This window comes from Cataglyphis hispanica, chromosome 17, assembly GCF_021464435.1.
Source record: "Cataglyphis hispanica isolate Lineage 1 chromosome 17, ULB_Chis1_1.0, whole genome shotgun sequence".
NCBI classification, from domain to species: Eukaryota; Metazoa; Arthropoda; class Insecta; order Hymenoptera; family Formicidae; genus Cataglyphis; species Cataglyphis hispanica.
Genome location: NC_065970.1, coordinates 1,108,054 through 1,119,043, shown reverse-complemented (window position 1 = coordinate 1,119,043; position 10,990 = coordinate 1,108,054). Strand labels below are relative to the sequence as shown.

The 10,990-nt window shown below is 31.9% G+C and overlaps 2 protein-coding genes and 1 non-coding gene across 5 annotated transcripts; 1 reads left to right on the top strand and 2 right to left on the bottom strand.

Annotated features, from left to right (window-relative positions):
- Positions 1-186: 186 nt before the first annotated feature.
- Positions 187-6,149, bottom strand: LOC126856154 (protein shisa-5-like). Of its 3 annotated transcripts, none has more exons than XM_050604423.1 (5): positions 5,791-6,149; positions 3,108-3,264; positions 2,712-2,842; positions 1,060-1,176; positions 187-781 (listed from the first exon to the last, which is right to left on the bottom strand). In XM_050604423.1, the coding sequence occupies exons 1-5, from the start codon at positions 5,846-5,848 to the stop codon at positions 696-698; spliced, it is 549 nt and encodes a 182-aa protein (XP_050460380.1). In that variant the 5' UTR covers positions 5,849-6,149; the 3' UTR covers positions 187-695. The 3 variants fall into 3 exon arrangements, with proteins under 3 accessions (XP_050460380.1, XP_050460383.1, XP_050460381.1); XM_050604426.1 differs by having other exon boundaries at positions 1,060-1,161; positions 5,791-6,148; XM_050604424.1 differs by having other exon boundaries at positions 1,060-1,164; positions 5,791-6,146.
- Positions 6,150-6,648: 499 nt separating this feature from the next.
- On the bottom strand, positions 6,649-8,144 carry LOC126856159 (lipid droplet-associated hydrolase). The gene is made up of 3 exons (XM_050604432.1): positions 7,780-8,144; positions 7,497-7,688; positions 6,649-7,410 (listed from the first exon to the last, which is right to left on the bottom strand). The coding sequence occupies exons 1-3, from the start codon at positions 8,086-8,088 to the stop codon at positions 6,976-6,978; spliced, it is 936 nt and encodes a 311-aa protein (XP_050460389.1). The 5' UTR covers positions 8,089-8,144; the 3' UTR covers positions 6,649-6,975.
- A 222-nt stretch (positions 8,145-8,366) lies between these two features.
- On the top strand, positions 8,367-8,439 carry Trnaf-gaa (transfer RNA phenylalanine (anticodon GAA)). Its single transcript has one exon. It is a non-coding gene; the product is annotated as a tRNA-Phe (tRNA).
- The last annotated feature ends 2,551 nt before the right edge of the window (positions 8,440-10,990 follow it).

Here is a 10,990-nt window from a genome sequence, read left to right as displayed (position 1 = left end):
TACCTGCTACATGATGCAACTTATATTGTCTTTAGCAAACACAAGATAATTTTTTTTTATATAGTAATTGATTTTCACGTTTGCATATAATTGAAAAGATAAGTTATCTCTTATTAAAATCCTTTGATAAAATTCGTGTGTGATAATGAAATTAATTTTATTTATAATATTGGATAATACTTCAAGAATATTTCAATATTTTATTAATCTCAAATTTGATAACAATAATACATTTCAGTATTTTTCTCATAGATTTTTATATGTTGAGAATATTTCATAAAGTTTGTTGTATTTGTTTCACAGTTTGTCCTATTTGTTTATTTGCGAAACCTATTAATTATAAATTATTCTTTGAAAATATATTTTTACTAAATATTTGTGTAAAAATATATAATAAAATCAAAATATCAAACACTTCTTAGGAAGATCTATCTATCAAGAAGAACATATTGTGTCTTATTTAAATAGTAAAAAATTGTACGAGACTTATAGCTTAATGGACTATTGCGTGAAACGCGCACGACTTATGATTTTATTTGTGTTATACGATGGCCAGATGAACACACAATATATTTCATATGAACATTAGGACTCAAATTCGATAGAAATTACCCTCGAAATGTTATTGACAATGATAAGAAATCTTGTAAATATTTTATCAACAATTGTAATCAAGATAACTATAATCTGGACTGTTACTGTGATGATGGTGGATACGCGGGGTTGTACGGAGCTTGTTTAGCATACACCTCGTTGTACGGTGGCGGGGGTTGTGGCATTCCTAAAAAATTGAGTAGAAATAATTAAATCTGATTATTTCTAGAACTGAAAAAAAAAATTTGTACATCTTTTTTCTGTTTCGACATTAATTTCTAGCAAAATAATAATAAAAACCAAGAGACGTTTAAAATGTAAATCTATAGTATGAAATAAGTTTTTTTTTTTTTTTATATATAAAGTACCGAATTTCTTTTGTAAATCAGCGTTTTATTAAAAAACTTGAATTTATATTAAAAAAATGCAATATAATGCATATATAAAAATTTTTTGATCAAATACCTATTGAACTCGTTGGATTTGGGACATTTGGAATTGCTTGATTAGTGTAGCTTGTTGGAAGATTTGCTTGGGGCTGAATTACTTGCACAACAGGTGTCTGAACTTCTGCAACAAGTACTGTTAATTCTTGTGACTATAGTCTTGTAACAAATACAAAGAGATCCTGACCATACATAAGTTCGTTTCAGAGACAGCAAGCAAATTAGCATAAAAAATTTAAATCAACTAAATAAGAAAAGCAAAATGTACAATTTAACAAAATTTTCATAAAAAAAAAAAATCTCTTTTAATGAAAATTTTGTTCTTAAGATGTATTTTTTCTTATTAAACATATTTTATTAAAGAGAAAGGAATGATATATATAAATGGTAATGTGAGCGATGAATTGAATTATGTATAAAATAACTTAAGATTTTATGAAAAATGTATATATATTTTTAGTATCTTATAATGCTTAATTAAATACATGACCTGCATGTTATTACTACAATATTCGATTAGCGATTCTAAATGCAAGCGAATTTAATGTTAAATAAATAAGCACAAAGGAGTACAAGGAATGTTTACTTGGACTCGGAGGATTTAAATGAATCAATCATGTAGAATAAAATCAAAGAAAATCTACCTACAAAATGTTCCATCAAGTTTATCCTTAGTGATAGCTAATATTATAACTATGTATTTCTAGATAGATTTGTGCATACTCTTCCTCTCTTCTCCATAATATAAAAAATAATATTTCATAAAATAAAAATTATTGTATTATGTATATTATCACATGGCAATTATGTGGAACACTTCGTAAGTTAGATACATTTTGAGATTCTTAATGCTACGAGAAACAACCGACAAAAGTATCGAAATGAATCTTATACAAAAAATTCAATATCATGATGTAATACAATTTCAGACTCGGTTTCCATTATACGAACTACTTTAAACTTTAAGAGCGGATTCTCCATGTAAAAATACTTTTATCAAATAAATTATTTTTATTTAATAAAACTCAAAAACTTAATAACTCTTATTGTTAGCAGAAAATAATCTGTTGCCATAATATAATACCGTCATTAAAAAAAAAAAAAAAATAAATAAATAAAAACATGAGTACAATATATGGGCATTTTTACAAGGAGGATTCGCTTATCGATATACGTATACATATATGTATATATATAATGAGTATATATAAAGGAATGTATAAATTTATGTTCCCTATGTGGAAATTATCTCAATGCGAAGTTACATATAAAAAGCAGACGTTACAAATAATTGTGAAAAGATCTTTCAAACCCTGACACATGCAAACACTCTTCGCAGGAGGATGTGTCGGGATGGTATTATGCCATGGCCCTAGATCCTAGAAAGAATGACGATTCCATTACTGGCCAATTCAAAATTCGTCGATACTTGATTTTATTATTAATATATTACGATTGCGTTTGTTTTCATCATGTAAAAATGTTGTAATTTAACATTTTTTCGATATCTCTAAAGAGTGCTTTTTTACAAAGGCTATTGCTGCTGTCTCTGATTATTCGTTTCATAATGAAAAATATTGTGTACTATTGAATATATGGTGAATTCAACATTAAGAAAAATCGCGAGTAATGACAGTATTAATATAGGAAAAATTCAAGAAAAAGATTTACTTCCGTAGACGGTGCCTTGGTGACGACGGCGATACCATGGGCAACAGCTGCAGCAGAGACAAGATATACAACACACTATCAATCCAACTACTATAGCCGCGACAATTATCAAGGGAATGATGATACCGAGTCTGTAAAGAAAGATTATATGCATTAAATGTATGCATCAAATCGTGAGACGCTTTAAAAAATAATATCTATATATTATGTTATTATTTTATAAATATATATTATATTCTTTTATCATTTCAGCGTTTCACACATATATATTGTTTTAGCACTTTATATAAATCATCTAAAGGATTGAGCATTATTCAGAATTAATGCAGCATCACACGCAAGAAAATTATTTTAAATACTCTGAAAGTATGTTACGAGCGATTATAAAGACTTTACCCATTTTTCAACGCAAACTCCTCCCAGTCGCAACAATAGGTTTCAGCAGCTGTATTGAAGCAGCAATAAGATTTGTCGGACGAATCCAAAAAACCAGGGCATGTGGTAAACGGCTTCTCCCATACATTCTTGGTGGTACCAAAAGAACAATCCATTCCTAAAATATGAGAAGTTCTGTCAATACGCATCACAATAATTTTTTACGCACGAGAGATTTTTAAAAATATAAAGACGTCCTTGTGCATACTAACAATAAGCTATTTACTGCTGAAAACGTTAATCTTCCAATAATTTTAAGTAGATTATAATTAATAAAAGTATAATTTTTTTATATTATTAATAATAAATACATTTGAGATAGAAATATTTATATATTAAATATATAATAAATACATTAATAATTATTTTATTTATCTATTTAATATACTTGATAATTTAATAATTAGTTACCGAGATATCTAGCTATAAAAATTGTGTGTTGAAGCACTTTGTGTAATAAAGTCATTAGTGCAATACAGTTCAGGAACGTATTAGTTTACAGTTTACATTATCAATGTAAACACGAAACTATAATACATATAATACGTGAGCGATTAGATGCACGCTTACAATGACGCATTCTTTCCTGGAAGAAATAGAGCTAGCTGTGCTGGAGTTTCGATAAACTTTTCAAAGGAAGAGATCAATTTTCTACTACTTGACGTGTCTCTCAACGTAATGTTTTTTTCGCCTCGGCAACCGGTTAGAAAAATCAAATTAAATACAAAAATTAATGAAATAAAAATACACGAACAAATTTAATAGTTTTGTGTATATAACTTTTTTTCTAATTTTTCATAATTTTTTCCCTTAGATTCTTGGAATGTCAGATCAAAAAATATTAAAAGATAAAAAAATATCTTTGATAAAAACAGTTATGGGCGGAAATTGATATCAAATTATATTACTGTTATCGAGAACTTTGGTTACAACCGACTTCTCGATGAAATGCATATTCCCTCCGTCTTTTGCCAACTATAACAGATTGGCAGAAAGTCGGGGATAAAAATACATGAGTAAGATAAACATTTCTGCATCATTAGAGGCTGGATTTCTTTTTATCCTTTTTGTTGAATAAACAATGTCTTCTAACTTACTATTACACAAGTATTACTTCGCTTTGTGAACAACTTTTCGCTCAACTAAGATATTTTTCGAAAAAAGAATATTCCCTCGAAAAAATCCCAAACAAGATATATGAAATAAGATAATACTGTATTATGATTTACTTAGTTCATTTGCTGATGGTCGGCTTTATTTTAAACTGCCTCTCATTAGAGTCAGTTCAGGCCAATAAATACGAAAAAAAGACAATTTATTTAGGAAGAAATAAAATTGAAATAAATGGGAGTTAATTAATAGAATGTCGATAATATTCGTGCGATTTAATTTCTAATTATCGTCGAATAAAAACAGTCGATTGCTAGGCGATAGCATCGGGCATTATGAAAACTGTTATCGATATCATTGACAAGTGTGATTTTAGGAGCAACATTAATCGACAATGTGTTACGTCGGAAAAAAATATTAAGTAAACCATTCGCACAGGAAGCTACCTACATACGCAAATTTTTTTTATATATTATCTTATCTATCATACAGAGACAACACTTTATTGATGGAGTCATTCTCATAAATGGAATTATTATTTCTGCTTCTTTAATATTGTAATATTACGCAAATATATGCGAAATATTGTAAATCATATGGTAAATCATCTCTTTATCCGATGAATATCGAGAAATAATGAGATTATCTCTAAAAGATATTAAAGCTATTAAAAAAAAAAATTCAAAATTTCTCTTAATATCATTTTCAATCTATTTTATAAAGAAGAAAGTGTATTAATGTAATTGGTAAAAAGAAATGGAAAAACAAAACATTATCTAACAATAACCATCGAAAAATTCAAACGAGATCTCAATTAAACCGATTTGAATAGTCGATAAGCATTTATTATCAATCCATTCAATCTAATCTAATTTAAAGATTGATGAATCATTTATTAATAATACTCTTTGCGTTTTTTTCGTATATGTGTTTGATTGTGCGTCTGAAACAACATGCGCGATTTTGCGGGATCGAATTTCGCGAGGCGTGCAAAAAAAAAAAAAAGATTAACGCGACAAACGGTTTGATTTAGATTTCAAAAATTAGGCGACCTCCAATATACTTTCCGACGTGCTAATTTTTATAGTCATTTACAATCGTTTTGTTAATATAAAAATTGTAAATTGTAAATTAACAATAAATAAATATCTATCGTAAAATGCGAAGCGCGTTATTGCGAGAATTAGCGAATATTTATATATATATATATATATATATATATATATATATATATATATATATATATATATATATATGACTGATAATTTTTTGTTATATATATATATAAATAATTTTTATTAAAACCTTTTTCTTCGCTCTTTGTTCCTTTCATCTTTCAAAATTTTTCCTTTTCTTATTTTCCCTTCAACATACATATCCGACTATATGTATCATTTCGCAAAAACGTAGACGGAGCGCGGCTACGAGGACAAAGCTTTATTTTTTTTTGTTTAGCGCGTGCAGAATACACGCCACTCCTCTTCGCCCCTTTGATCATGATTTCAATATCGGATGATTTCGTCAATTCTCTTACCGTAAACGTAGCCCGCGTGCAAGCAAATCAGCAAGAATGCTCCTGCAAGGCGCAACATTTCGATGTTGTTTTTAGATGTGAGTCTGGAAGCTGCTTGGTAGTCAACTATATCACGTGCCGTCCGCGAAAGACCAGGATCGAACTGTGACTGATCAGACTGACTCACTCAGCGACCAGTGAGAACCAAAAACACCGAGGATCCAAACAACCACAGACAACAACCTGTCGAGTACGCGATGACAGCCGATGTGAGCTCGAATGCAAGAAACGACTGCCACCGCCCTTGTAAAAATAAAACGTAAGGAAGAAAAGCACAGACCGAGGATTGAGAGCGATGTTCGAAATTTGAAGAATACGTAGGAAGAAAAAGATGATATATATATTCATAATCTCTTCGTCTCTCTTTCTAACGAAAGAAAATGGAGGAGAAGGATGGTCGGCGTCCAATTGGTCTGACAATACTCCGCTTAACGTCACTGCGCAAGCGTGACGAGAGAGAAGGAAACTCTACACTTATTTTCTCTCTTTTTTTTTATACCATTAATTTTTGATGCTGCAAATTAATCAAGATTAAGTTGAAATCATATTTTGATAGAAATGGATATTAGATGGAGAATAAAATCATCTTTCATGTACATATATATACAACATTATAAATAAAGTATAGGCGACATAAACTTGTGACAGCTGATAGCATTCTTGCCGCGTTATATCTCTAAGGTTGCCTAAATGGCGCCAAATACGAATAGAAAATCATTAGAAATATCAACTCAATAATTGCTAATATTTTAACTTTAAAAAGAATATATCAATAATATATTCTTTTGTATTAACAATTTATTGCAAAATAATCTCATTTTTTATACAATATAAATTGAGCGTAGTACAGTATTCGTTCATTTTTTTATATATATATAATTTTTATATATATATATATAATTTTATATATATAATTTTTTAAAAATCCTCGATATATCTTTGTGTGAATATAACAATTCCAGTCATATAAAATAATAACAATAATAATATGATAAATATAAATATACTACAAAACAATGATCAAAAAAAAAAAAAACACACATACACCCATCACATATACCCAGCATATACCCATAACATATACCTAAATATCACCAAAAAGCGAAAAATAAATGCAACTATTAAATGCAATTCAAATACGAAACATCAATGTCTCAATTCTTCATTAATGAGGTCGCCTACGATATGTCCCATCTCCACGTCATTTTTCAATACAAAGGAATGTTGGAAACCACGTTGGCATAATTGAACATTCAAATTAGGATGTTTTGATATCATATTCTTATAGTATTTCTGTGGAGTCCAACCATCATTGGCGCCATAATAAAACCAAAGCTTATCATTATGTTTTGATATAATCTTATCGTCAGCTTCTTTCACATACTTCATTTCTTCTCTGGCAAGATTGATTATTCTACTTAAGACCTTTGGATTCAACATTTCCTGAACCGCTTTGACAGATCTGGCTGGAATACCCCAAAATATACCAAAAATACGTATCATTAATGATTGTAGAGAGACTGGAAACATTTCTGTGAAGATCCAAGATAGGAAAATCAATACTGGTGCAATACGTGATACCTGTGTGAAAAAAAAAGAAAATACTTGCAATCATTTGTACATTTGAAAAATATATTATAACAATTATAGATATGCAAAAAACTTACAAAGTTACAAAATAAAATCCCATTAGGACTATCTGCCATATATTCTACCGTAGGAAACAACATATAACACTTCTTTATCCTTCCGTTAATGTCATTATTCTTCAGTAAATTGAGCACGAACCAAGCACCTATGGAATGTCCAATAAGATGTAGCTGCGCATCCTCTGGAATGTACTTTTTTATGAATTCTACCTACAAAGGAAAACATAATATTATAAGTGATATACCATAATATTGTATATTGGTAAAGAAGCAGCTGAAGAGAGAGATGTCTCAAATATACCTTGTGTTGAATCTGTGCATTCAAACTATAGCATTCTGCCCACTTCTCGTCACTGGGCATAGCAATCTCCAAGTTGTCCGGCGGTTGGACGTGCCCAGCGTGTCCGATGATCCACACAGGTGTGTCCAGAGTTAATCTCGAGTAGAGCGCCTTGATGAACTCCTCGTAGAATCGCGGAACACCTGGATTCCCAGGAATAACGAGCACTACGTGCTTGCTGGATTGGGGTAATGAATCCTCCTCTATCCAACGACCTTCTGTTATTACTTGGGTTTGCACTTGGTTGCAATTTATCATCGATTGTCGCATCTTTGTCGTTTTATCGTATCGCACAATGCTAAATTTTGCGAATATTCGTAGAAATTTCAAAGTAATTGTCCACTACTTGTCGCGTACGATGTAAATCCAGCAAATAATCGAGTGTTACATTGCACATGGCAGACTAACAATGAGATCGTGAGATTGAAGAAAATGGATAAAGGTCTGTCCACACAGTAAAAGAAGAAATTACAGTTATAACAATATAGCAATGATGTATCTGCAGTATGATTGTCAAAGAACGGCAGAGTGAAGGTATAACCGTACGAGCCGAAATAGCTCAGTTGGGAGAGCGTTAGACTGAAGATCTAAATGTCCCCGGTTCAATCCCGGGTTTCGGCAAGTGAGTTTTTTTTTGTGATTTTATGCGTTGACTGATGTCAACTGATAGATCGTAAAACCGACATAATTTTACCGATTTAATTTTCAGTGTTAGATAGTGTTAGTATAGAAATTTCATAGAGAATATAGCGTGTTTATTGTATTTCGCGCTCTATCGTTACGAGTGAACATAGCAGAGTTTTACAAGTCATATCATCTGCTAAACGTACCTTAACAGCTATCTATCAAGATCATGTGTTTTATTACTTGTTATAGTTTTAATATTACACATTCAATTGTTTGAATTAACTTTGCCGACAATCTAAATATTTTTTTTTTATATCAATAATTTAAATTATTATCGAACCAAAAACCTACACAAGATTCTGTCACTGATATTTTGAAACTACATTAAGAATGCCAATTTTTGAATCTTAATTAAAACAAAGCTGCAAATTATAAATTCTAATAACAAGGCATGTATTGAGTTATTAATATTGCGGATTGTATGTGTGTATGTGTGTAAGTGAATTGATAAAATATTTTAATTCAAAATAAAGATCGAATAATTCAGATTATCGGAAAAATATGAAAATATCCAGAATCGAAATATTTGAGGATTCTTAAAGGCTTTTGTAAATCTCCCAAAGCTCAACGATCCGTCAACTTGAAATTCGCGACGAATTGACAGATGCCAGCACTCCCTCATCAAGTCTTCTTCGAAAGTCGGAACATGTCGCAGGATGTTTAGACAAGGATAGCCAAAAACTATTCATCGCGGTTCGGTCGCTTCCCATCGGCACCGCTGTTTGGCCGGTGGTTCCCGTCAACCGTACGGAAAACGCAAATGAGGAGCGAAACGGAGGAGAGGAGAAAGAGAGGAGAACCCGGCTTGGCGCGGCCGTCGCGTCTCTCGATCGCGGCTCACCGTCCAGGAGAGAGAGAGAGAGAGCGAGCATGGCGGCAGAGTAATTCGAACGCGCGTCAGCGTCATAGAGTCCCGCGCGGGTGGCGGCGCACGCGTCATGGCGTTTGATCGCGCGCCCGCGAGGCGGAGCGTGCCTCGACGAGCGTACACACGCAAAAAGCCGCGCTCTCCGGGTCGTCCTCGTTATCGGGGCGTGGCGCGGGCGCGAACGCGGGGAGACCGGGCCGACCGCCCTCCGCTCGCGGGAAGGCGCCATGCTGACGCGCACGCGAGATTCGCGTAATCGGACCATCGTCGCCGTCGTACGTCCTTAGGCGCGCGAACCCCCGAGAGTCTTCGGGGCCCGTTGAATAGGTTTGAAGTCCGCAGATTGAAAGATATTGAGATTTTATCAATCGGGACAAGTTTTCCTTTCATTCTAAATATAGTCAAATTTCAAAGCGTAGTTTCCGATATGGGCTCAAGGACCGGAAGTGTCGAATTTGCTGGGAACGAGGAACGACGCGCGACACGAGGCTCGGGATTGCAAGTTAGATTAAGGTTAGATCGCATTCACGTCCGATACGGGCATGATAACCGACCACCGTTATTTTTCCTCCTTTCGCGGTTTTAATGTATTTGAGGAAAATGTGCGATTTAAAAATGCAAGATGCTTTGTGACATTCTGTTTGTTGTACGCTTTCTGTATAAGAATTACTATTGCATATTTATATCTACTATCATATCGTAATGGTAAACAAAGTGGTGACGATATTCTGGATTTTAGAAATGTTATTATCATTTACAAAAAGTGTCACTTGATAAAAATCACGAATGCCTTGTGCTCAAGAATAAATATTTGCGTGTTAAATTTCTAATGAAAATGATTGAATTTTTGTTTTAAATATTGTATATATTTTAAAACACTAAATCTCAAATTCAGCATTATTACTTTATTACGTTACTAATAATTTAATAAAATACACATACATGTATTCTGATTTATTCATTATATTCGGGCTTAAAATATTTTTAAACAATAAAATACAGAAGCGATTCTTGCATTGTTCTATCTGATATAAATTGTCAAAAGAACGGTAATAAAAATAATATACAATGCATCTTATATTGATCAAATACGTTTTCATATAGCACAATTATAAATGATTTATTTAAAATAAATTTTAAATTTGAACAAACATTATATCGGGTTTTACATCGAGAAACAAACACATCTTAAACTATTAATGCGAAAAAAAGCAGCCTATGATTTATTACAAAATATGAAAATTATGTGTTTAAATTACAATTTTGTTTCTCTGGTAAAGTCAATTAGATATTCTTCTAAATGAGGAAGAGAATCTTTTGTTATTTAAACGCCGTACGTATCGATATTAGTAAACAACTGATTATTTAATTTCAGCAAAATTGCAGAGAAATGAGAGAGAGAGAGAGAGAGGAGGATACTTGATATGTACTATTTTTAATTTATTATTGTGGCAATAATTATAGAGAGAGATAATACTTGACATGTACTATCTTTAATTTATTCTTGTGGCATAACAATTATAGAGACGTCACACAAGAGTGATGGCTCTAACTGAAAATGTATCGCAAAATTGGCCAAATTAAACAAATATCGACATGAGTGACGTTAAAAAAAAA

Excerpts from the sequence above, each read along its gene's own strand:
- LOC126856154 (XM_050604423.1), bottom strand. The coding sequence starts at position 5,848 with ATGTTGCGCCTTGCAGGAGCATTCTTGCTGATTTGCTTGCACGCGGGC. Across the intron at positions 1,177-2,711 it reads CCAAGGCACCGTCTACGGAA|TACTTGTTGCAGAAGTTCAG; the intron begins GTAAATCTTTTT and ends AAGAATTAACAG. Across the intron at positions 782-1,059 it reads AAATCCAACGAGTTCAATAG|GAATGCCACAACCCCCGCCA; the intron begins GTATTTGATCAA and ends TCAATTTTTTAG.
- LOC126856159 (XM_050604432.1), bottom strand. The coding sequence starts at position 8,088 with ATGCGACAATCGATGATAAATTGCAACCAAGTGCAAACCCAAGTAATA. Across the intron at positions 7,689-7,779 it reads ATGCACAGATTCAACACAAG|GTAGAATTCATAAAAAAGTA; the intron begins GTATATTTGAGA and ends TTTCCTTTGTAG. Across the intron at positions 7,411-7,496 it reads GGATTTTATTTTGTAACTTT|GTATCACGTATTGCACCAGT; the intron begins GTAAGTTTTTTG and ends TTTTTCACACAG.